This window comes from Podarcis vaucheri (genome assembly GCF_965113315.1).
Source record: "Podarcis vaucheri genome assembly, chromosome: 5".
NCBI lineage: Eukaryota > Metazoa > Chordata > Lepidosauria > Squamata > Lacertidae > Podarcis > Podarcis vaucheri.
This window is the reverse complement of record NC_138763.1, coordinates 65,086,483-65,113,915: the sequence shown is the minus strand read 5'-3', so window position 1 is coordinate 65,113,915 and position 27,433 is coordinate 65,086,483. Positions and strand designations below refer to the sequence as shown.

Genomic DNA, 27,433 nt, shown 5'->3' with positions numbered 1-27,433 from the left:
ATTTTTTGTCCTTGCAAGAAACACCCAAGAGTCTCTTCAAGTACTTGCTTGCCTGCTTACTTACCACCACAGGAATGAGTAGCAGCTAAGGCTGTGGACGGACCTCTCTATCCAATCTGTGGCCCCAGATTGGGTCAATTTGCTTTGTGCTGCCCCGTCCCTCCCCAAATCTGTCCCCAAAGCAATTCGTTGGTGGGGTTTAGGATTTTTAAATCCCTATTTTAACACAAAGTTTAATTTAATAAAATAAAATAAACAAATAGTCCTGTAGTCTTGATACTGATCTTGCTTCTAGATTCAAGATTTGTGTTTTTTGAGATACTGCTTATAGTAGTACCTCAGGTTAAGTACTTAATTCGTTCTGGAGGTCCGTTCTTAACCTGAAACTGTACTTAACCTGAAGCACCACTTTAGCTAATGGGGCCTCCTCCTGCTGCTGCACCATCAGAGCACGATTTCTGTTCTCATCCTGAAGCAAAGTTCTTAACCTGAAGCACTATTTCTAGGTTAGCGGAGTCTGTAACCTGAAGTGTATGTAACCTGAAGCGTATGTAACCCAAGGTACCACTCTACTTAAAAATCCTCCAAAAGCATGACAGGAGAAAAATGATGAATGCCTCCAATGACAGTGAGGACTCTACACAGCTATCTTCAAGCCTGAAATTTCTTTACCTGTTTGTAATATATAACACGGAATTTAAATTCAACATGGAAGGGAACCTGCTGCTGAGATTACATGGGCAGGATACTAATAGAGCACAAGTCCTCAAGTTTACAATTTTTCTCAGTGGGTAGGTTCCCTTGCTGTCATGCTTTTAAAATAGGAAATACACTGGTACCTTGGGTTACGAACAGCCTAGTTAACAAACTTTTTGGATTACGAACACTTCAAGCCCGGAAATGAGTGTTCCGGGAGGGGGGGGGGTTGGTGGTATACAAACGTACTCCGGGGGTGCACTTCCGTTTTGAGTGCCACACTTCCGTTGTCCGGCAGCAGAGAGGGGGGCATCACGGCTTTTCCCGCAGCTGTGAGGGAGGGCAGCTGTGCACCCACTAGCCATCTGGTTGGTGGGCGCAACTCCCCCCCATGCTGCTGTGGGAGACACATGCTCTAGGGAGCATTTCCCACAGCAGCGTGGGGGATGGTGGATCTGTGTGGATCCAAGTTCAGCTACTGATTGATTGTGTGACTGCGGAAATGAATAAAAGTCTCCCATCCAAACAATGACTATCATCAGTGCAAGTAGGAATGTTTTGTAATTTTTATTTTTATCATCTACAATACTGTTTTATTTATTTTATAGTACAGTACATTGATTATTGCTTTCATTTTATGGATCAATGGTCTTGTTAGATAGTAAAATTCATGTTAAATTGCTGATTTAGGGGTTGTTTTTAAAAGTCTGGAATGGATTAATCCATTTTGCATTACTTTCTATGGGAAAGCGTGCCTTGGTTTAAGAACGCTTTGGTTTAAGAACAGACTTCCGGAACTGATTAAGTTCATAAACCAAGGTACCACTGTACTGAGAAATTCAAATTGCTACCATCAAATGAATTGACCACATTACCATAACTCTTTTATTTTCATATTTTGCAATGTATTTCCTTTCAAATTCATAGTAAAAGTTTATTGAGAGCAGTCTTTGTCTTTAAATTATTTTATTACACATTTCATAAGTTGAAGCAATATATGTACATTTCAAAATAGGGGAAGTGAGACGAACACAGCTTTTGTGGTGCTGTAAGCTGCGGTCTTCCAATTTCACTATAGGTAACCACTATTTTATTTACAGAAGTTGGACATTTGTCTCCACATACACATAACAAATGTCCCACTATCTACATGTAAAACCCCCCAAACATTTGTGGAAACTAGTCTTACTACTGATACGAGTGCTGTAATTTTTAAAGATATGCTTATTCAGTTTGAGAAAAGGTTTGGTCCCCACACAAGGGATAATGGGTAAACATGCATAGCCACACATACTTGGCTCATTTCCAAATCTGGTGCTGTTTTGGAGGTAAATCATAGTGTGATCTATCTTCATCTTCAGATGCATAGTCTAAAGGCAAACCATAATTGTAATCAATTGTTACTACAGGCAATCTTTGCCTTTGCTCTGTCTCCCTTGTAATTTTATGTTGAAGTTCCCTTCCAGGGTCCACTGAAACTGAACTAACTTTCTGTTGCACGGATGAAGAGTGATGTACTGGCTGTGAGGGAAATGGTGCAAAGCTGGTTTTTCTTCCTTTGTTAATTTCATCATTAGAAGGACGGCTTCTCCTGTAATCTTCAGGGCAATCAGGCCTATAATGTGAAAACAATTATTAATTGTAAACTTCTTCACCTGATCAGGCAGTCATCAAAGACAGGAGAGACAAGCATAAAAGGTTGCACTTTACAAAAAGAGCTATGAATTGCTCATTGAAACATAAATAATATGCATTATTTTCCTGAATACTTCCTTTCTTTGGAAAGGAACCTGTCAAATTTAAAATGTAAAAGGTGTACTCCTCCAAGTGATGATAACGAAATTCCCTCCTAAAAGCTTTTTAGTTTCAATACATTTCACAGGAAAAATGTTACCAGTATAGGTCCCAATGCATAGGAAGATTCATACCTGCACACAAGGCTCAGCCTCTACTCAAGAAGTGATTTCAGGGGTCTCTTCTGAAATATGATCCGTGTACACAGTGAGATGATCATGCTATGTGAGAACAAGAAGTCTCGTGCATGCTGAGACCCTTGTGTCTATCCACCCCACTCAGAATTTTGGACTGTGGTGACATAATACAGCAGTAGTGTTTTGAAGTGTGATACAGAGCAATCCAAAGCCTCTTTGTCCTGGTCTGGAGGTGTGGTTGGTTGGACCGAGTGGAGGTATTGCTCCAACAGGCTCCTGCTGCCTGTGGAGTGATGCCAGCATCACAATGTCAGTGCAGACCTTCTCTTTTTGCCTACCAAACAGGCAAATGTAAGGACCACCGGTGGGATCCCCGCCCCACTGGCAAATAGCCCCAAAGGAGAGAGCTCTGAGGGCAGGTCGATGCAGAGATCTGCCTGCCCCTACTTTCTGTCCCGGCCACCATGAATGGCAGGGCTGCAGATGTAGTGGTGGCCCTGCCACGTCTGCTTAGCCCCACCAGACTGGGTTAGGATTTCCCCCCTTTTATTGCTTCCCCTTCTGTCTTCCGCTGAGACTGTCAAATATCTTCCTAAGAATATGATCAAACACATTGTCTCAACAGGAATATCCCCAAACACAAATACTTAACTATTTTGCTGCTTCATCTCAGTGTAAATTACTTTAGTTTATAATGAATTGTTGCAATCGAAAATGGTTACTTCCTGACTTCCTGCTGTACAAATAATAATATACGGTAGGTTACATGTTATAATATACAGGGACACGGGTGGCGCTGTGGGTTAAACTAGAGCCTAGGACTTGCCGATCAGAAGGTTGGCGGTTCGAATCCCCGCGACGGGGTGAGCTCCCGTTGCTCAGTCCCTGCTCCTGCCAACCTAGCAGTTTGAAAGCACATCAAAGTGCAAGTAGATAAATAGGTACCGCTCTGGCAGGAAGGTAAACGGTGTTTCCATGCGCTGCTCTGGTTCGCCAGAAGCGGCTTAGTCATGCTGGCCACATGACCTGGAAGCTGTACGCCGGCTCCCTCGGCCAATAAAGCGAGATGAGCGCTGCAAACCCAGAGTCGGCCACGACTGGACCTAATGGTCAGGGGTTCCTTTACCTTTACTTTACATGTTATATATCACACAGGCAGAGAAATAGGTTTGTGGTCAGCAGCATGAATCCACACCACACTGACCATATATATACCCTAAGGATCAGTTACTTCAGGCCTTCTCTACTAAGGCCTCATTTGATGTGATGATGTGATTTCCTTTAAAGCTATATGACTTTTGGAACTATATTGCCTTCACTGCCACTTGATCCTGATAAGCCATCCAAATTCTAAGAGGGCATCATTAAAAAGAAATAAATGAAAACTTATTTAGGGCTACAATTCTGAGTCCAATTATACCCAGTAAAATTAATGTTATCTGGAGCCACAATGCCACCTCTCTCCTACCCACAGTTAACATACTAGGAAACCAGCTGCAGGATTCTCTCCAAACCCTCCTCTGTTGGTTGCACATACTACTCCAATACCTTAACTACAAAAGGGACACATTAGAACTGACGCCCAACCACATCTAATTCTAACCAGGATTTCCAGTTAAGCATAATTTGAAGCCAGAGTTTGATCTTGATCAAAATCCTTTTTAAACTGGAACCGATGAATTAGTTTGTGCTGTTGTATCGCTTAACAGCAGCCACGGTGGGAGAAAGGAACTGAGAAGAGGGTGGAGGAGATGTAGGGTGTGATTTCAGAGGCTGCTCCTAATTATAGCTAAGAGGGAACCAAAAGTTGTACCTGCTCCAGCCTCTAAAGAAAAATCTTTATTTTCAAAGCTGAGTTCCTCAAGAATGAAGTAATTCTATGAAAGGATGTATTATGTCCACAGGAAACTGTCTTGTTGCAAAAACAAAGCAGGAGTATGTATATTATTAGAAAATGTCAATCTTTTAGTTTATATTTTTGAATGTGAATCAGTGACATGCTCTGCATAAGTGCCATGATAACGCCTTTACCTGCAATCTCTATTATAATCATTTTCTCTGTGAAGTAAAGGAGATTCTGTGAAGTGCTCATGAGAAAGAAAAGGATGACCTCTATAAGGAGCAAAATTGACATATTAAAATAGTGGAAAGTAAGAAGCATTCTGAGTATAAATAATATATATAATAATTAGCATAACATTAAAAATATATATGGAATATGAAGTTTATACAGTCAGAAAGTTAATTGTATATGGAGTTTAAAGAAAAACAGTATTTGAAACTTGATAATTTTCACCAGTATTCGTGTTCTCAATTCCATAAATACAATAAATTATCAAAACTATAATTTGCTAATCTGGCTAGGTTACAGAATTCCACTGTAGATGGGAATATCAAAAATAGCCAGGATATCAGGCTCCTTGACCTCAGAAATCTGAAATCTAGCAGTACATAAACGGAAAAGGAGTCTTCCTAACCGCTTTGTACTGTTCTTCCGTTGTATTAGTTAATAGCAGCTACTGTCAAACACAGGAAACTGATCTAGAGAGATGTATACTCTGAGCTAGTAGGGTAATTCTTACCTTTCTAAATATTCTTCACATGGCACATCATCATGGGGTATGTCGTCATTAAAAGGTCCCCTATTTCGAAAACCTTTCAGTTGTGTTTCCTCAGCGATATCACTGTAAGACCGATCACCATGAAAACGTCTACATCTTGATCCAGAATCTCTATCATCAAAATCTTCTAGTGGCACCTCTCTTTGTAAGTCATCGATGTGAGGCTGGTGGTCGGGGAAAGGTGCCATTCTTTGTCCATGACCCCTACTAACAAACTCAAAGTCTCCTACTGGTGGCTGCATATCATCATGAGGGGGACAGTCATGAAAACGTCTAATTCTTTGCAGAGATCTCTTGTGGAATGTTAGGTCTTTTAACTGCACGTGTGGTTGAAAGCCATCATTAGGTTGCGGTTCATAAAATGGTCTCCGCCTTTCCACATGGCCCTCCTCAACCTCCGTATCTAGTAGCATACTTCTGAGAACAGGGATGTCAGGAAAATGTATTTGCCTCTGATCACGACCCACATTACTAAGATCTTCTGGTGATACCCTTCCTGGAAAGTCGTCAGAAAACTGATCATGGAAAGGACTCAGCCTATGTTCTGAGCCCCTTAAATCCATCATGCGCATTTCTTCTTGATAGTCATCATCATAATACTGGCGGTCAGGGAAATGCGTTTGACTTATTTGTACTAGTGGCTGCAAATCATCTTGAAATTGGTGATCATGATACGGTTTTCGTCGTTGTCCTGGACCTTTGTTAATGAAATCGAACTCTCTCAATTGAACCTGTTCTGGTAATTCATTGTGGCCATAGTCAAAAACTCTTACTCTTTTCCCAGGCCTGTTAAGGAAAGGGTTCTCATTTTAAGAAAGGCAAGTATTGAAATCAGCAGATAAAACCAAAGTGTAAAGAAATATCTCATCTCTTAAGAGTATTACATTTACAATTTATATTTTTGGTCATAGTTTTAATGTTCACATGTCAGTTTTCATTATAGAAGAAATCCTTGAGTGGAATTATTTTGACCTTTATTGCACTTTCCACAATTTAAAACCTAATTATCATTAAATTATGGCTTAATTGTAAGCATTACAATAGAACTATACAGATTTCATTGTTCTGACAATATTTTTCATACTTCTACTTTCTACTTAAGAAAAATGAATTTCTGCAGGTTACCTAGGATATTCTTCATTTGGGAATGTATCAATATGTTCATCAATATCATTTGGTGGAGGTGCAATATCTCCATCAGTATCCCATAAATTCATTCCAAGATTGCTAGAAAATGTCAAACGGAATGTATTAATTGTTTGCTGAAGTTACTGATGGAAAAATACAAAGCAACATTATAATGAAGAAAGGAGGAAGTTTTCAACCACATTTATCGGTTTCACACCTGTATGTAAATCTATGTTTATACTTTCACAAAGCTGGCTCTTGCTGTACAGTTGTATTTTTATGAGCAAGGGACAGATGTGCTTAATCAGCATGTAGGACACCCAGATTTCATATTAGGACATGTTACTCTTTACTTATCAGTTTATCAGAATGTATATTTAGTGTATATTCAGGAAGTGAACAAAAAAGTTGTCAGGTTTGCATTTTTTAATATCTTTTTTTTTTTTGGTACAGAAATTATCAGTTTAAACTAAGTGTAGAGATATTTCCTATTCTATTGATTCAAGAAGGAAGCTTCTATTGATTCTGGAAGCTTCTCTGTGTGATACAAGCTGGAAGTTTCTAGCTAACAAGCAAGCTTCTATTCTGCCTAGAAACAAGCAGAAGTTTGAACAGCTGGTTTAAATGGGTTCTGTTATCTCTTTCTGTCAAGGTCATGCTGATTATAATAATAGGCCAGAAGGAGCCTATTTCTTTCCTCTGTTCTTTTTCACTTCCTGTCTCTTTTCTTCTGCTCTGTACACAGTATGCTTAAGCAGTGCCTTTTTTCTAAAAAATGTTTAGGGGTACTCTCATTTTCCTACTCATATTGAAATACTGCCCCCTCAATGAGGCCAAACTTAAGATTCACAAAATGTTTAGGGGTAGGTGTACCCCTGTGTCCCCGCAGAAAAAAAGCACTGTGCTTAAGTGTTGAGGTTTTAGTCATATTGTAAGTTTAAATTAAGTCTGCTGCAACTGGATTTCTTATGGTCTGTGATAATCCTGAAATTTATGGATTTGTGACCATAAAGTTCATTTGTCTTCAGTAGTAAAAAGCTCTGATGAATGAAGTTGATTGCCTCTGGTCTCTTTTTTGGGAACCCTGCATTGTGTTTAAGTTTTTACTAACCATACACTGAGGTCTGCTCTGAATCAATATGGAGCAGAATCCATGACAAAAGTACCATATTTGTTATCACAATCAAAGTCTGAAGAAGGAAACACTGAACTTGTATAGAATAACAGAAATGGAATGTATTTAGCAATGAAAAGCTATGTATTTACTTACCTTCTCATTGGCTGTGTTTTGAGATCTGCCAGGTATATTTTCCCATCAATATGGTGACCACGAGCCTCCCCAAAAGCTAAACAGATTTTGCAAACATTAGTTGTGTGGAATGCCATTTTGTGAACAGTGGAGGGAACTGTTGATAGGGGTTCAAAAACTGCAGTGCATTTCTGTTCTAGGAACAAATTCTGTTATACTTACCATGGGCATTTCTGTTCTTCTCAAGTGAAGAAGGCCAGCTAAGTTGGGGAAATTTCCACGCCTTGAGGTTGCAGGTCCACCCCTACCCTCCCTCCCGATCCCAAGGCAAAGGTAGATGGTTCAAGGATCATTTTAGATCTTTGATGAGATCCCCTGTGGATATGATACTTGCTTTGAGGAGAGGGGAAGGGATAGGAGCACAAACAGCTAAGCTGGGGGAAAATGAAGGAGCTATTCTCTCCCAGGGAAGCAGCTTGAACAATGGGGCCTAGCTAATCTCCTTTACTTTAAAATAACAAAGAGTCACAGGTGAGCACAGAATTTCTTTCCTTGAGTGCAGGAGGCTGTCTAGGTTGGGGATTTTGAAAAGCAGTGCATCTATGGATAACAACTCTCTGGAAAGCCCATTTGCCAAAGTTTCCCATCAGAGGATGCAAAGATGTTAATTTTGTCATGTCCAGTGATAGCAGAGTTGGCTGCATGCAATTCTGTTCTGAAGTGCTCTGTCACAAAAAGCCACTGAAGTTGATTCCTCAGTGACTGAGTGAGGAGCTATTTCCTCTGGCTTCCATAGGAGCTTGAGGCTTGGGTGTAAAGCAGGTACTATTTGATAAAGGCAAGCTCACAATGGGAAAGGTCAGATCAAGCAGCAAAGTCTGGCCAAGGCAGACAAAGTCAAGTCACAGCAGGCACCCTCTGAGTGGGAGTGACCTTCCTTAGATATTTATAGAGCCATCATGTTTCACATTGAGGACACAGCATTCTGTTCATCAATTTAAAACAGTTCTTCCCTAGATAGGAATGTAGCTACCACCTTCCTAGAATGTTGGTTGAGAGAATGCATCGCATTGTTATGACCCCCCCCCCAAGCTTGGAACCTTGCAGTGCATGGTAGAGGATGAGGTTGAGGTCCCTTCCTCCAGGGGTGGGGAAGAAGTGAGAGGAAGAACCATTAGTTTTCCTGGTCAGTGGACACAGCCCTGTCACCGTCCTTGGACTCAGCTGATGAGTCCCCTGCTGGATCTCCTCCCCAGGTTAGAAGAAGTCAAACACTACAAAATCAAACAAGGCCCTTTAACAACCCAGACTGCTCCTCCAGGGAGGCACAGCCACATTACAGGTGGCTTTCTCCCTGCTAGTATATTTTCTCATAGCTACCTTATGTAGTAGAGAGCTTTAGCAGAGCAGGGTTGCTTGGAGCTATCCAAGGTCCTGATTTTCTTTGTCCTCTGCCTTCACCTGACCTTGGGCTTGGCTGGCTTGGCCCATTGCTATTTAAAGATATGATTGAAGTTTGCTGGGACTATTGTTCTCCCTGCTGCTTTCTGAGTCATCTAGTCCTTCCTTCCTCCCTCCCTTCCTCTTGTGCTAAATTGTAGGAACCCTGCTAGATTGTCTCACAGCCTCTATGTAGGAGTTGACTGGGCATCCGAGAAGGTAGTCCAGAAGGAGACTGCAACATCACTCTGAAGTGTGGATCCCTCCCCCAACTTATTTGGTTTCATCAACATGAATAATGTTGTTTTAAAACAACACAGCACAACAACACCACACCACAACACACCACAACACAACACGATAATAACTGCATCAGGCTGGTGTTGACATATTATTTGTTCTATAAACTGTTGCCTAGAATTGTGGTGTGTGAGGGGGAAGACATCTTAGATCTAATTCATTTTTTACTAGAGCCCCAGGTTCTAACAACCAGACTCATGTGCAAAGACACAAAGTTAGAATTAAAGAACAGGGTGCCTCTGAGCATATTCTGAACCGAGGAAGTTGTTGCCAGTATCAGAAGTGAAATTAGATCACAGCACTTTCACACAAAAATTACCTCCTGGTTAGCTTTCTAACGTCTGCTGCCTAATTTAGGTGGCAAAATTTGTTTTGCTGATGCCATTGTTAAATAACTGGGAGACAGAGGGTGTAAACACATTTCCCCTTGTGCAACAGGCATTTCCCCTCCTGTCATCCCCTATGCATGCCTCCAAAATAAGCTGCAGAGGGTTCCCTAAACATCTGGTCCAGAGTCTGAGGCTGCATGGCAGCTGAAGGTGGGAGAAGAGGAAGGGAAAGTCATGCTGTGCTGCCAGAAGCCTGTTCTGCTGGTGCCACAGCCGTGTTGGATAAAACCCAGAAACGCTTGTGGATCTGAATAACTTAAAAATATACTAGTAGATCACGAACTACCATCTGCCTACCTCTGGCCTAGAGAACTTGTATTATGAGGTGACAGACAAATGCAAATAATAAACAAAAAACAAAATAAACTGTGATTAACAAATCAAGAGATAACCTCATCACAGTGCCTCTTACTAAGACAAATTCTTCCTTCCTTCCTTCTTTAACCACAATAAAGCAGTTAATTGACCCCAAAATTAACTGCTGTTAAGGTTAACCAGGGTTCTAATTTAACTGTGATCTGGAACTGTAGTTAGAAGGGAGAATTTGACCAAAGAAGGAGAGAAGGTATGAGGTCGGGATGTGTATTTCCAAGGCTGACTCTTGATTTGCCAATCACGGTTCTCAGAGAGCTAGTGTTACTACACTGCACTGGTCTAGTGGGTGCTATTTCCCACTGCTGCTATAAGCAGAATATTTTCAATCTCTGAAAAAATAAACTGTGCCCAGCTGCAATATATGGTTTGTCATTATGAAGATGGACAAGCAGGAGCCTCCGATTCACATACTCCACCCTCATCCTTACCTCTTCTCCATCAATTGGTTAAGAAAATTGAAAACTTCTGCTTTAGCATTAACCATAGTTCCCTGTTTCATTCACACTCAAGGAATTGTGGTTTGTTTTAACTGGGGTTACTTAAAACTAATTAGGCTTAAACTCTTATCAAGAAGGATCATCCTTTTTAACTAACTGCAGTTGTTTGGGATCTTGAGAAAACCACAGCTGGACCAAACTGCAGTTCCCTACTTTTGATGTAACAGGGGCATCTGATGATTACTGAAGCAGAGGTTTTTGACCTAGTCCTCATGTACAAAGTAGAAGGTAAACTGAATATATGAGCCCAAGGATCAGAAAGGCTCATTCTCATAACAATGAATTATGGTTTGTCATTTCATTTAACCAATGTCATGGACTCTCACAAAAACAGCTTATTACATCCACCCCACCCCACCCCACTAGGCATGAGAGTTATCCATTTGATGAGTAACTTAATAAAAACCTGAAACTTTGAGTTCTTAGATACACCACTGTGGTCTCTAACATGTCTAGAAATATATACTGAAGTCAGAGACAGTGGAAGTTGCTGTATCCAGTATCTGCATGGTTCACATCACGGTGATCATGCAAATGAGAACTCCACAAAATAACACATTAAAACGATTTACAGACATTTTTTACAGACAGTGCCAGGACTGAATTATCATGAGCTACATTACATAAGCCAAATCACATGAAGAAGGCTCTATTTTCCCTTACACAAGTGTAAAGTTTTCTGTGCACATATGGAGAGATTGTAATTTTGCACTTTTGGTATAGCATCCTGCTGCTCCTATGACCTCCAGGAGAAGTTTTTTTTGAGTTGCATAAAACTAAACAAAAAGAAAGGAGGTTGCAAAAGTCTCAGTATGATTGTGGCTGATTTTGGGGGGCAGCCTTTTGGATCCCAGCTATGGCAACTGATATAACAACAAAGTGCATGCAGAACCTTGACTTTTGATCAAGGGGCACACAAATACCTTGGATTGCTGTTTCTGGATCCCAGCCTTCAACGTCAATAAGATATCTAAAGGAATATATGCACAGATGCAGATCACCAAGCAGAACATATCACTCTACTGAAAATAACTGTTTAATATTTTATATGATACTTACCTACAGATAAGATAACCTGTTCTATTAATTCCATTAGTACAGTGTACTCCTATGAGCTTTGCTATTTAAAAAGCAAAAGAATGTGAATATAAAAATACAGTAAGTGCACAATAAAACAAAGACTCTTGCTGTTTGCAGAACTGGTCCAGTAGTGCATCTTTAATCCCTTAATGCTGAATGTAATGGCTCCTACTTAGAGAACCACAAATTTAGCAAATGGCTATTTGCACTCTGCTTCACTTGCAAAACCTCTTCTAAGATGTGATGAAGACTCTGAAAGCTGACAGTCTTGAGCCAACTTCTCCCTCCTTTTCTGCTTAACTAGTAATTAGTATTGTTAGGACTGAGATGGCATCTTATGTAGTCTGCATGCACTATACATGGAGCAGAATTCACCTAAGGACTTCTCCTTCTGCAATGGACCTTTCTGCCTACCCCATCACATGAAATTGGCATGGTGGGGAGATCAGGTAAAAAAAGGTAAAGGATCCCCGGATGGTTAAGTCCAGTCAAAGGCGACTATGGGGTGTGCCGCTCATCTCACTTTTTCAGGGCAAGGGAGCTGGCGTTTGTCTGCAGACAGCTTTCCAGGTCATGTGGCCAGCATGACTAAACTACTACTGGCACAACGGGACACCGTGACGAGTGCCAGAGCACATGGAAACGTTCGGGGGGGGGGGATCAGGAGAACTCACAGAACGGCATGCAGGGGAGGAGAGGGGTGATCATTCCATCCAGCAAGGCAAGCTGCAATGCTTGTGCAGATGGAACATTTGGAAGCGCGTGACATTGAATTCCACCCGAAGAATTGCTTTTGCAGGTCCAAAACTGAATGCAAGGCTTTCCCTGCAGCTTGATCCACACTATGCAGAAATCTGTTAATGCATGTGGATTGACTTTTCTGGACTGAGACAATGATGTGGATACACATTTTTAATGGGAATTGTTTCTACACAGTAGCCGAGATCCAAATAAACACACAAACAGCTTTGCATGCACAAAAGGGCTTTGTATTTGTATTTCTTGAATAGCAGTCTCATGCTGCGTAGCAAACCTCATTTGAAACTGGGCCAAACTACACAATATGTAAAATGCATGTATTTAGTGTCTCTGACTTTTCTTATTGAAAAATACACTGTTAGTAAGGGAGGAAATGGAAACATTGTAAAATTCCAGATTTGTTACATTGGAAAACTGTGAATCCGTATTCACAGATTCCAACAGCAATTAGTAAATTATACATATACGGACAAATACTGTCAGTGTTTTACAAAATGAAAATTACTGTTAATTACCATTTTCTGCATTTTCCCATAGGAACTTTCTGACCAATTTTTTGAATTGTAGAATAGTAGGATCATCTGGAACTTCAAATCCAATAGTATAAAGCTTCTTATAGACCGCATTTTTAGGCAAATCCTATCAACAAGAAGGTGAACAAACGTAGCAAAAAATTGTAATTTAATCACTGCATATCTCTAAGATTGATCCAACTTTTAAAAATTGGCTCTGAATAAAGTTCATTTTGTAGGAACTGAAAGTGCACAATTATGTCTGGTGAATCATTTTTCAAAACACTCTTGCATCAGTCATAATTACTGTTGGTACAAATCCCCAAACTCAGAAAGGGAATGTGATTGCAACAACTCCAAGCACTTTTGTGTCATCTGTCTTCCTTGCACTGCAATTTATTTATTTATTGCACAAGATCTGACAGGAAACCTGCCCCATGAGATCATATTTGGAGAAAGGCCTATAGAGTTTTAAACATATGACATAGTGACGTGGCTAAGTATCCAGTTTCAAAGGTTTGAACGTCATGGCATCATTATAATCATCCGCCAACACATAAACAGATGTCAGCTGAAAATATAATCAGAGTGCTTCTCTCCGTTTCCAACATTTTTGGAATTTCATTGTGATATGCATTTCATAATTTGATTAAAATCAATGAACAGAAAGATCCTGGTTTCAAATTGGCAAATCTTACTCTCATAATCCTGTCACTATGTCTCACTACCAGTCTAAGTGTCTGATGTAACTCAGTCACACTATAATCCACTAAAGCGAATCAGCCCATTGATTCTAATATACTATTGTAATGAAGCCTAAATGCATTCTTGCTCTTTCTCCTTACCTCTCCTTCTCTTCCCTTGTTCTGCTGTTTTGAATGCCCTCAGGGGCATGGATCTAATCCTGTTACACTAAGCAAAGCCCTGTGCACATAGATGGCAAGTATAAATAAATAATTGGCATTTGGAGCTCATCAAGTTCCTCCACTGTTGAATGCTGCATAACACATAGAGAATTGGTATGTTTTAAGATCAGCATTAGAAAGTACGCAGCTCGGAAATACAAATTTACTATTATTACCTTCACATGATAGTATCTTGTTGTATATGTTAAATCAATAATTAAGCCAAGCTCTATATTTAGAGCTTTTATTGCAGCTATCAGATCTTTTGGCGTGAACTTTTGAGTTGGTGTCAGTCGCTGGTTGATTTCCTAGGGTGGAGAAAAAAGTAATTATATATGAGAAAATGTACCCATTGAAATGGAAAAATCTGACTCATAAAACTGAGAATTAGGAAATGAAACAGAAGCATTCAAAAGTAACAGGTAGTTTTGAAGCACAAAAATTCTTAACTAAAATTAAACAGGAGGCAGAGGTAATATGAAAATTCAGACAGAAGGTTGTTGAAGGGGTTTCTGTATTGGCTGCTGTAAGGATAATGCTAATTTAGAGCCCAAATGCCCTGAATTGAACATGTGGTATTTTGCAACAACCTGAACAAGTGAAGTTACTGGAACTTCTGCCTGCTTCTTTGGAGAGAAACTGATAAGCAACGTCTAGGTGGAGCAGATCATTGTGGAGTAAACATCTATACAGTTTCACCATTTGAAGCATCCTTCTCAAAACACCTCTTTGCATCATATTGAGTAACAATGCTGTTTATCAGATAGTAAATAGCAAACCAAACCTCCCATTCTTGAGCTTGTAAGCAACTCCACCCAGTACAGACAGGCTAAGAAACAGTACTTCTCAATTGGAAGAAAATTCTCTCCCCTATTCACCTTTCTTTTCTTAAGTTCAATTTACATATCACCCCCTTCCTTTTCCTCAGCCTTAAGGAGTGAGTAAGCAAGACCAAATTCAATCTGTGTAAATTGAGATTCCTGGAAAAGTGTCAGGTGACCCATTGAAAAATATGGAAATGTGTGATGTAGGTGCACATAGGATACAGGTTTGACCTTTGTATGTTCTGGAAAGAAAGTGCTTTCTTTCTTGTAATCTCAGTTAATAAAACTCACAAGCGCAACTGAGCGGCAAACAGGGTTTTTGAGACAAAGGGCCAATACACAGAACACAATAGAATACCCTGCCCTACAACCATGACAGTCTTGAGCCACATACAAAACACAGCAGGGATAGGAGGATACTAAAAGAAAATAGTCTTGTAGTTTAAAGACTATTCTGTTGCTCTTATCTGATATTGTGCTGAATGGGATTATCCAAAGGGGGATAAGTCAAACACTTAGGTAAAATATACCTGAGTTTATGTGTTATGCTTTGTGATTAATATAAATGTATGAAAGCAAAATTTTATACGTACCCCTTTCATGGGTGCTTTGAAAGGAATGAACCGGGTTCCTGCTATAGGTTGTCCAATTGGCGATACATTCCGCCATCTGTTAAGAAAGGGGAAATATGGTTGTATTTAATTCTGTATGCATTGGAAAAATACAGGTTATGACAACAGCGTTTTACAGAAAACATATGGACTTCAATCCAGAGATATGTACAAAAAGCAGAAACTTGCTTTCAGAATACCACACCAATTATATGTTTTGGTGCAGTTGATATTGGTTCTGAATCCAGATACTCTTTAATGCTGGAAGAAAGGGAAGGAGGTTCTGGATTTCCTCCCCCTACCCAACATATTGTTGTCTCTGACCAAACTCAGGGTTCAACCACACAGTACTTGGTGCTGTACCTGTAATCTTCAGGCCAGTGTTACTGTGCCCCAGAAGCTATGTAGGCAAGCATTTGTGTACACTTCATTTCCAATCCAACATTGTTAAGAAGGTTGATTTCTCCTTTTCTGTAGTGTTGGTCATGCCATTCCAAACAGGTAAGCATGTAATGCTTACTGAAATCTCAGAGCATAAGCCTGCCCTATTGATTTTAATGGGAGAGAGCTCAAAATTCTCCTATAGAAATGTGCTCATCTTTCATTAGGTTTCTAGAAGGGCAGCTGAATTTGTCTGTCAAAGCACAAATAACAAAAGAATCTTGAGGCACCTTAAAGACTAAGAAATTTATGAAGGCATAAGCCTTTGTGAGCGAGAGTCTGCTTTATCAGATGTATGCTCTCTTCAGTTGCAGGTGGGAAGAGGATTATCAGCAGTGAAATCAGAGAGAAATGAAATTTCAAAATTTACAAAGGACAATTAAATTAGGGTCAGAATGTCTGCAAAAAAACCAGATTGAACATTCCCCCAAACCATGACAAATGTTAACATAATCAACAGTGATGCTGAGTTAATTAACGTATGTAGTGAGACAGGAAACCATTTTCTCTTGCTATTATTGTGAGATGATAATCAAGTTTTTTGTTGCCAAACAGCACATTTTGCTATACAGTAGTACTTGCTACTACTATTACTACTACTAATTCCATGGGGCTACTACTACTAAATTATTTAGGACATTTCTATGTAAAAAGCACACAAACCAAACAGAGGTAGTCTAGAATACACTGATATGATTAATGGCATTGAATGCCATTGTGAGATTCAGGAAGGTCAACAAGGCTACACTGTCCCTATGCATCTCCTGCCATAGGTCCAAATCTAGGCTGGAAGCAAGACAAAAACCTGTATCATTTCAAAAGTTTCTCTTTGAAAGCAAAGCTAAAATATACATTACTTAATGCAGCAACATATAGAACTAGAAATGAGGTTGGCATGCTCCAAGCTTAGAATGCATCTTTAGCAATTTTTAAAAATGGAAGTCACTGTGATGTGGCTGTTCCTATGCTATTTCTGGCAGGGTTTGAAGGAAGCAATTGTGAGCTGGTTTAACATGTTTATATCCCAAGCCATCATCTCTGATATATGAGAAATAACCATTGCTCCAGCATTGTCTGCAATCACTTCCTAAAAATTTTTACGAGGCGCATCCATACTGCAGCAGCTTCTATGTTGTTGCCAGTTACATTAGGGGGCTGTTGTGTATTGAGCACATATAGTAAGCATAAAAACTCACGGGACTCATAGATTTAATTTTGGCTTTAATTTTGTATTTTATATGAGATACCCTATTATGGAACTAGAAAATAGAAATTTTACTTGCAAAAGTAATGGGAAGCCTCTGGCAAAGTGAGAGGTAGGTGAAGAGTATCTCTTGCTACTATGGAAGTCTTTGGCTTCCCATGTTGTGCTAACCGGGTTGCTGCATAGGTAGCCTCAAACTATGGCTTACTGGGACTGCTGGATGTGCAGGCTCCTGCAGCAGAGCTCACAGCTGCTTTGCTCCTCTTAAGTCTTTTTCACACCAACAACATGCTGAGCTAAACCAAGGTTTGGCTTAACGTGTCATCTGAACCCCAGCTCATGATCAAGCTCTTTCCCTGCAAACAATGAGCTGTAGCTAAGCATAAACCATGGCTAAGAATAAACCATGGCTAAGAGCAAACCTTGGCTACAGTTTGTGGTTAGCAAGGAGAGAGCTTAACCACAAGGCCAGATTCGGACACGCTAAGCCAAATCTTGGCTCAGCATGCCATATGCATCAAAAGGACAAGGGAAGCACACATACTTCTTTGTGCAAAGTAGGCATCTTTTTACTGTGGATATTGTGAGGAACGTTTTTCACATTTGCGGGTGCTAATGCAGGATATAGGGTGGGGATTTGAAAACAGAAGCATGGATAGTGAAGCTATCCTGCAGAAAGCATTATTGCCTGGACACTTAGCCATGTCACATTCATTGTCTCTTGCACTATTATTGGGGATTCATCATGCAACTGAACATAAAACTCAGCCAAGAGGCCCTCTAGTTTGCTTTTAAAAAATCGGGATTCACAACTATGCTCTACCATTCTTCATAACCTGTCCCTATATGTATATTCTGCTTATTAAACATACCGTATTTTTTGCACCATAGGGCGCACCTAGTTTTTAGACGGGGAAATCAATAAAAAAAATCTCTCCTGCCGGGAGAGGCTGCGCAGGGCTAAAGACGCCATAGCCCCGTGCAGCCTCTCCCTGCCGGAGGGGTTGTGCACGGCTATGGCACAAGCCTGCATTCGCTCCATAGGACGCACACACATTTCCCCTCAGTTTTTGGAGGGGGAAAACTGTGTCCAATGGAGCGAAAAGTACGGTACATATGATGTGTATTGATAATGGATCTATGTGAAGGTAATTTTGAAAATGTGTATGCATTTCCAGGGATGTGTATGCATTTCAGTACCCTAAATAATTCATTGGCTATCCTCTCATGAGTAAAAGTAGAAAAATTACTCAAAATAAAAAAGCACATTTGCATATTTTGCAGTATCATAAGAGTCAGCTGCCCATTTTTTCATAAGCCCATGTATGACTACAAGGGCATGTGCAGGCATACAAGACCATTATTTAATCTCCAACTCATTCTTGTTGAATGTGTAAGGCATATTAGCCTCCAACACCAATTTAAAACTGCAAGCAGTGTTTTAGGAATGCGGAGCAAGAAAGAGCAGGCTTAAGATAAATTCATGGATGGGGAACCTCAGCCCAAGGGGCTAAATGCAGCCCTTAAGACCTATTTACCTGGCCCACAGATCTCTCCCGTGACCACACCTCTTACTGGTCCTTAATTATTTTTGCCTGGCTGAAATGTTTTTAAACTCTTGATAGTTCTTGGTTGCCTGGATGGAAGGAGGTGTGGAAATGCATAGAGAGGAGTTTACTATACACAATTAAGTTTCACAATTCCCAGTCCACTTCTGCCTCTGACTATGCTCATTGTTTGCCTCTGGCCCCATCTGCTACAAGCATGCTCCTCAAAGGGAATGGGGACCAGGCTGAAAAAGGTTCCTCATTACTGCATAAAGCAATGCAACTATAACCTGTGCTACAACACTTAAGGCTTTGACATAAGGATCTTCTCATCCCTTATATACCAATGACCATCTTATTATAACTGCTCTGCATGTCAGGATTGGGGCTTCAATGTGGTGACGCCTACCCTTTAGAACTTCCTCCCATTACATATCAAACAGGTGCCATCTGTACTCTCTTTTCAACAGCTCTTGAAGACTTTCCTTTGTAACAATTTTTCTGAGTGGATATTCCTACCCTAATGTTTTCTGAATACATTTGAAATTGTTTTCAGATATCCAGTTGCTTTATGCAAGTTTTCATTGTATTCCAAAATCACTTTAAGATGCTTCGAAAGAAGCAATTATAATGGGGGGGGGATAAAATATACCCCCCCTATTCAAAACTCAATACTCAATAGTATTTATTGCTCAACAGTAGCAATGGATAGCACAGCCTGTATTTCTTGCTTTATATACATGCTCCCAAAGTATGAACACTTATCGCTATGTCTAACAGTCAATAGTGCATATTTCCTAAGTTGTACTTAGTGGCACTTGCTTCAAAAATAAACTTATTTTGCTTTAAGCATGATATGGGTTAGTGTGTTGGACTAGGACCTGGGAGACTAGGGTTCAAATCCCCACCTCAGGCATGCAGCTCACCAAGTGGATCTGATTGGGTCAGCCACTGTATCCCAGTCTAACTCACGGGATCACTTTGAGGATAACATGGGGAGAGAACCATCTAGCCACCTTGAGCTCCTCGAAGGAAAGGTAGGATAAAAATGCAATAATGAAATTATTAATAGGCTGAATAGAAGAGAGCTTTGTATGTCACTAGCCAGCTTTTACTACAGCTGACAAAGAAAGTGCCACATTACCTTCCAACAGTTTGGCAGATTGTTTCCATAGCTTAAAGGTTTTCATTGGTTGCTAGTGGTATGCCAATCCATACCATAGCTATATTGAAAATGATGCTGATGATAGCAGAAGCAGCAATCCACTCAATGTGTATGTATGTGGCTAGAGGTTAGGAATACTGGAAGCTGTCTTATTCAAGGTTGGACCATTGGCTCACATAACTCACTACTGTCTGCACTGATGGACAGTGACCCTCCAAAGCTACACTATAATACTTTTGTAGTAGGTACTCATTTGGACTCTTTCAGACACAGTGCTTGGTATCCGTAACAAAAAAGCAACACAGTAAAATTTTATTTTTCAAAAAAGAAAATTTATATACTGCTTAAGCTTTTTTTTTAAGGAAAATGGTAAACATTTCCTTTATTACAGTAAATGTTTTCCACTATGTGAGCTTCAGCTTCCATTCTCGAAATGAATTGCCTCAGAGTAGTTTATAAAAAAGTATAGCTGACAGGTGAAATAAAGAGACACAGAGGTGGTAGAATTGTTATATTTTATTGTCAGAAATATTGGCTTGTCTGAAATACAAATAAAGTAAGATTGTGGGGCTTTCTTCAGATTAATTCAAAGATTGTATGGAGTAATTTCAAGGTTTACATATGTAACCACTTAATGAAGATAAAATAAGCAAGCGTTATCTGCTGCCACATAGCGATGCAACACAGTTGTTCACTGACCAAAGTATACTTACCATCTTTGAACACTAAAACTCTTATCGTAGGGATAGGCTTTCATTCTCTGTTTGTAAAGCTATCCATCTACCCAAACTGGACTGGGCTCCAGCAAGCACTACTGAATTCAAACAGCATGCCAAACCACTGATTATGATCCAAATTTGCAGCTTGAGTTTCCAACAAGGAAATGAGTTAATATTTAAGTTGTGCTTTAACCAAGCAGTATGATATTTGATAAAAGCAAGACTCAAAGACTTATTGGTTCATCTTAAGATTATTTTATCAGTGAACCTTGCCTCAGAAGTATGCATGCAAGTATCCTACAAAGTCTTTATTATTACTAAACATGTTTCAAATTTATGAATGTTAACTTTTATTACTGTATTCATTTTATGGTAGTTGCATTCCAAGCAGAAGGCTTTTTGATACTAACCTGCAGTAAATATATCTGAACCATCTCAAATGGTTGAAGAGGCTGCCAAACATTTTTTAAGATACTAGGAGAAAGAGGCAATACTCATGAACCCAAGCTGAAAATGAAACCAATTTTTAAAAACATTTGACTCAATATGTCCTGGGCAAAAATGAGTACGTATCTGCCACCTTTTGGCATACTATAGCTGCCACACATAATATTACTGCTTGAAATTGCTTCCTTGGTAGCAACAGCCTCATGCAGTGAGCCATTTCATATGTACTGCCTCACCTTGATGGTCAACTCCCACCACATTTTGTCTCCACACCAATGCCAAACATTCCAGCTTCTGTGAACATGGAGATAAATGAAATAGTTGAGCCTGATCCTCATAGTGAAGTGATGCATACAAAACATCTCACCACATGGAGGCAGTTTCAGATAAACCAAAACCAAAGTCCTCTCCCCCGTTGAAAATCCTTCATCTGTCATGGACTCTTTACATTCTCCAAGAAAGTGAGGAAGGTCCTTGTCATCCATTATCTTAAAACTGACATGCAGAGCTGAAGTTTTTTGTTTTAGTTGTTGCTACCTTGCTATACAAGGAAGCATCTGGCAAGAGGAAAAGATATATCTCCTCAAGTATCATTTCCTGATTAAATACTAGATTGGGCAAACTGCCAAGATTTACTCTGAATTGAGGATGACCCCTTAAGGCAGACATGTCCAAAGTCTGGCTAAGGGGCCTAATTCGGCCCGCCATTCTATTTAATCTGGCCCGTGTGGCAGTTTATTTCCTGGGGTAAAATCCTAAAAAACAACAGCAACAAAAAACACCCTCAACAACTTTCTAAAAAAAGCTCAACAATTATGGTCGGCCCTCACTTCATCAAATCTGGCCCTCTTTGAAAGAAGTTTGGACAACCCTGCCTTAAGGGGAGAACATAATTGATAGTTTTAAACATGATTTGTCTCGTCTTCTTGAAGATTTCTGCCTTTCACGCCACTGAGAGCCATGCATCAAACTGAATGTTAGAATTATGCTGAACATTAAATAGGTGAAAACCTACTTAATATTATATTAGTCTAGGATCAATTGAAGACAGAAGTGCCTGGCGTACTCTGGTCCATGGGGTCACGAAGGGTCGGACACGACTAAACAACAACAGGATCAATTAGAACAGAGTGACTAATCTTTTTCACCCTGAGGGACACACTAGGGGCTGCCACCCCTCCAAGTTCTGCATGCCAGTAGTGGGTGTGCCCAAAGAACATGTGTACGCTCTCCTACTCTGCTATGCTGGTATACAGTTCACCATAAAGGCAAGCACACATGCAGTAGAGTGGGGTGCAGAGGACAGACCAGCAGAGGAGGAGTGAAGGTTCCAGCATTCTTCCTTTGCACTGTAGTACTAGGGTAGAAGGCTTTCCTCCTACCTCAATGCTATAATGGAGATGAAAAGCCAACAGTTCCAAATGTTTTACATTCCAAAGCAGCCTTTTCTCTCTTTTGTGCAATGCCACTGCAAGGCAACACAGGAAACAGGAAGAAACCTTTCTTCCTGTTTCCTGAGCTATAAGGCCTTCTTGCAATTGTATCGCACCAAAGAAGAAGAGGTGCATTTGCAAGCTAAGCTGAGACAAAGGAGCCCAATTTTTGGAGAGCTGGTGAGGCACCCTACAGCAATAACACTATGCCATCTCAGTGGGAGACTTGCCTCATTGCGCTCATGCAGTGAAAACTTTGGAATGAAATCCATCTCACGCAGACTTAAGTTGCACTCATCACTTCCTCTAACAAAGAGATCAGGTAGTAAGTGATGGCAGAAATGGAACTAATGAGAAAAAAGAGAGGGGTACCAGCATGTTCAGAGAAACCCCATGGTTCGCAAAAGTATAAAAAATGTTTTTAAAAAAGAATCCCAAGTGGCAAAGCCCTCAATGAGGCCTGAGAATACTCAGTACCTATGGAAAGTTGACTGTCAGATGGAGAAAATCAACAGGGGTGAAGGTGGAATTGAGTTTTGTGGAGGAAAACAGAGCAGCTGTAATGGTTGTACACAATTCCTCATCTGAGTTAAAAGCTATTTTTTCATAATAGGAAAAAAGGACTGCTTGCAGTGACCCCAATTAACATCTGATTTAATACTTCAAACTGTGTTACAGAAATACACAAAGCGAAGAATATTTCAACTGTCCCTCAAATCATAAGGAATGAAAGGAGAAATACTTAAGCAAATAGCTCAGAGTAAAGAGCTATCTTATAATGCCCTCCTCAAGACTCTACAATTAAAAAAATTAATAGAAGGAAGGGAAATCCGTCTTTATTCTATTTAGGCAAACTGAAATCGATAATATTTATCACCTGTTAAAAGAATGATCATGCAAGCACCTGAAATTATGTAAATAAGTGCTTCATTAACAAAAAAGTGATTTTTAAATGTTTGCTAGCCTACGTGTCTTATGAATAATTGCAAAGTAACATAACATTTTTAATACAGAAGTATAGTTCCTTCTTACAATAGGAAACAAAGACATTTAACTGTACTCACTTTCTATTCCTTATTATTTAGCTGCCTAAAATAACTTAGCTGTTTAAGTTGAATGTTGAATTTCATATTTCCTAATATGAAAAGAGAAAATATTTACCAATCTGAATTGCTTAATTAATTTTTATTAGATTGTTAATTTCCCTTAAGTATATAATGACAATGCATTCCAAGTAATGTGTATTAGCACTTTGGATAATGTATATTCACCTATATTGTTAGCAAATTCATTATAGGTATAACAATTACCGGTAACACAAAATAAAATAGAATAACAATGTGCAATTTGAAATAGTCCAGCTATAGTGTACAATTAAAGGAGGACGTAAAAACTGGAACCTTCAACTTACTGTGAAAGTTATCAGGTTTTTTTCCCTACAGTAAAATATGCCTCATATTGGGAAGGTAAATCTATTTCTGAATTATTTCCCTTTAATTAAATATTTATACACCTCTTTTCATCAATACTTTCAAATCAGGGTACAAAAAATAAAAACAAGTCATACAACATACACAGAAAGCAGCAGCAGATAAAAACACAATTAAGTCATATAATACAGCAATCCTATACAGTACTCTCTTACTGAAGAGGAAGTTGCACTGAACTTCATTCTCAATAGACATACATATTTAGAATAGAAAAATTCTTTTAAATGACTGAGTAAATACAAAATGTTTTTGTCTGGTGCCTAAAAGATAGCAATGGTGGCATCAGGTATACTACCCTTGCCCATATTGTAACAAATACAATCTCTGATATTTGGTATTTGAAAGAGAGTATCAGTGAAAGACCCTCTGACATGGGAGGAAACCCATTGATATGCATTTTATATTTTTGATCTGCTTTATGCATTTACACCTGGCTTTGGACCAGAGATAGGATCTTTTCATTGGTGTGCTCCAGATGTGTAACTTCACTACGTTTTTGGCACTGGGAACAGCCATACTTCTCCCTATTTTAAAATGTTGCTTCTATTCTTACTGATGCTCTTTATTGGTGTTGTTTTTGCTTTTATGTTAATGTTCAATTTTAAATCAAGGTTTTCAATGTGTTACCTTCATCGGAAACGTCCACTGAGAGGCGAGATGGAAACCTTTTAAAAACTGAAAACCCCCAGCACTGTCTTCTTAGCAAAAGCAGCCAATGTCCATTCTTTATAAAATCCTTTCAACCAATTTATCACATATTTTTTTCATATACCCCTCACCAAGGATCTACTAGCCAAGAGGTATCTGGGCTGCTATTTGTATGGGTGTACTGTGAAGGCATAGAGAACGGCAACGACATAGAAGAACAAATGAGAGATGGCAGGTTGTGTAACAGCTCCTTAAATGAACAGCTGCTGCCAGTAAACTCAGCCAGTAATGAATTCCATCTAGCAGCACATACTAAGATGGCTAATATAACTGTCAACAACACAGGCAGCTCAGTGCACAGAGGCTGTAATGTGCAGCTGCAATTGTATAGTAACTTCAGTACTGAAAACTTATCTGTGCCTAGTTCAGTGCACAATTGTGATAGTCATGCATTGCTTCTCTTAGTATGTTACTAAGCTGGAAGAGGTGAAGTCCTGTTGGTTATCAGCTACACCCTAAAGAAGTTGTGACGATTGGCCTCTAGACAAAAAAATCAAGCTCTACTATGCTACCAGTTCTAGCCTAAAAGATAATGTACCAATCTTGCAACTACAGTTCACTTTTATTTGCACTATTTTAATTGGTACCTAACTTCCCAATAATTCCTTACAATGTTAAGCTTTTGTTCTCAATGCAGAATTCCAGCCAAGTTATCCTTCTATTGAGGGTTGGACTACCAAGTTGATCTGTTTATTAAAATCAATGCATATTTCAACTGTCTGTTAAATGCATACTCAATTTATGTTGGTAATTTAATGCCAGGTTACAAGAGTGTACAACAGCAGGAGGCAACAGAGGAAGACGCAGAACAATTCAAACTAAAAAATATGTCATAACCACAAACTTTGCTTTCGAATTGCTGCAACAGTACTCCTTTAGAAATAACACTGCTTAGCAATATTGTTTCTATGTTTAATTTTCTAATGTCACTTCCTGAATTACTTCAATTTTATCTTGATATTTGGATAGCTTTATCAAACTAATCTCTACATTTTAAAAGCACTTTTCCATAGAAAAGTTGTATTATGTTTTAAGAGAGTTCTGGGGTATTTTGGCATGTCACAAAAGTGGAGAAAAATTGGGACCTTAGGGGCAAAATGTGATGAAGGAAAGCAATTACTGTTTAATAACTGTTAGACAATTATGCAAGTCAATGCTGACAATCCTACAGTTAAAAATAACCACACTTGAATAATACTTTGGTAAAGTTGGGCTTATGTAAATAGCCCGTGCTTAGTCAAGTAGCATATGTTTCTGCATGTCATGTAATTAATAAAAACCACATTTATGACATGATGATGTGGTATTATTCTGCCATGTCACAGAACTGAAATGTTAAGAACGCAGTTTCAATTAATTCCTCTTTGCACACATTTGAGGATCAAGAGAGAAGAAACAGGAGCCATCTATGGCTGATGGAGGAGCATTCACAAACACGGTGGGATAAAATACTTACCTGGGGGGTGGTAAGCTGTGACTTCATATTGCTGCAAATACTTACCTTAGCTTATGGTAGATGGCAAAGACGGTGCTGCAGCAAGAGAGAACAGGTGGGGCTGTCAGAGCCCCCTTCCTCCCTTCTCTCCATGTAATATTTATAGGATACTTACCCAGCGGGAATACTATTCTTCTTAACCATGGTGAAAGCAGGAGTGGACAAGAGTGCGAGGCAGCAGAGAAAATGGGCAGCACTGCAGCAAATGAGAGAGAACCGCGCCGTTAACCCGGTGCCAGTCTCTTCCTCCAACTCTCACAGAGCTGAGAGCCCTCAAAGGCCCAGGTGTGATGCAATGGTGGTAGCCATGCATAAATAAAGCAAGGGAGCAGAAGGTCTAGCTTTTGTTGCCAAAGAGGAGAGCTGAACCCTCACCCAGCGCTTATCTCCCCACAGTCCAGCCCCATACCACCACACCAACCTTACTTTGAACACAGGAGAGCACAGGAGGACGGGGGATCAGACTGCAGGGAGGTAAACGGGCGGGGGTCCCCCAATAAACCCGGTTTGCTTCCAAAACCAGACCCTTGCCCCCTCTCTACTGGGGCACTGGGAAAGAAGAGCCTGATCGACAAACAAACACCCCTCACCGTTTGCTTGGTCTTAAATGCACGCACTCGAGGAGGTGGAAATGAGTGGGTGGGGGTTTTAGAGGCATTAGCAGCTGGTCGGCTTGTGAGCTTTTTTGGGGGGGGCAAGGCGCGGAGATAGAGCTGAACCTCTCAGCCCCCCTAAACAGCCGCCCGGCAAAGCACCTCCATTTTCCAGGAAGCAAATCTGGCGGAAGAGAACGAAGCTGTCTCGCTGGAAGCTTGGAGGAAGAAGAGCTGCCCGACCAACCTGCCGCGGGGCGAGGGGGGGGGGCAGGTTTCTGCTCCCCGCCCCCCCCAAGCGAGGTGGGGAGAAAAGGGGGCGGCACAGACTCCATAGGAAGCCCCGGCTCCCCGGCGGCGGACACCGAGGGCCCCAAACAAGATGGGCGTGTAAACTATCTGGGCAGCGAACCCTTCGGGCCCAGAAATCAACCGAGCTGCGGCGCGGCCTTCACCAGGCCTCGCAAGAGGACCGGTGGCGGCTTCGGCGGCGGCAAAAGCGGGTGGGCGGCTGCTCGTACCCTCAGAAACGCGTTTTTCTGTCTCCAGAGAGAAGCGAGCGGACCCAGCGACGAAGAAAGCTTCCTCCGTCACGCTCCGTCACTGCGCATGCCCCGCAGCCGGTCAGAGCGGCAAGCGCATGCCCAGCGGCCGGCGGCGGCGCGCATCGGAGCGCATGCTCAGAGAGGGGCCCTCTTTTGGCCGTTTTAGGGGAGGACGCTTCAGTTTCTGGCTGGATGGCGAGCGGGGCGGGATGGAGGGAGGCGGTGCGCGTGCTTGTTTCGCTAACGGTGGAAAGGTTACGGTTATAGCCAGGGCGGGAGAGGACGTCTCTCTCTGCTTCAGAGAGGTTTGCCCTTTCACTTTGCCTCAC

General features: G+C 40.5%; 1 protein-coding gene across 6 annotated transcripts; it reads right to left on the bottom strand.

Annotated features, from left to right (window-relative positions):
* Positions 1-1,645: 1,645 nt before the first annotated feature.
* LOC309533498 (uncharacterized protein) lies at positions 1,646-27,222 on the bottom strand. Of its 6 annotated transcripts, none has more exons than XM_082224890.1 (13): positions 27,081-27,162; positions 26,082-26,162; positions 21,077-21,134; positions 15,300-15,375; positions 14,059-14,190; positions 12,981-13,104; positions 11,686-11,746; positions 11,550-11,596; positions 7,647-7,722; positions 6,374-6,475; positions 5,210-6,034; positions 4,659-4,739; positions 1,646-2,311 (listed from the first exon to the last, which is right to left on the bottom strand). In XM_082224890.1, exons 4-13 carry the CDS (start codon positions 15,306-15,308, stop codon positions 1,996-1,998), a joined length of 1,773 nt encoding a protein of 590 aa, XP_082081016.1. In that variant the 5' UTR covers positions 15,309-15,375; positions 21,077-21,134; positions 26,082-26,162; positions 27,081-27,162; the 3' UTR covers positions 1,646-1,995. The 6 variants fall into 6 exon arrangements, with proteins under 6 accessions (XP_082081016.1, XP_082081017.1, XP_082081015.1 ...); XM_082224891.1 differs by lacking the exon at positions 27,081-27,162 and adding an exon at positions 26,557-26,659; XM_082224889.1 differs by lacking the exon at positions 21,077-21,134 and having other exon boundaries at positions 27,081-27,222.
* Positions 27,223-27,433: the final 211 nt, after the last annotated feature.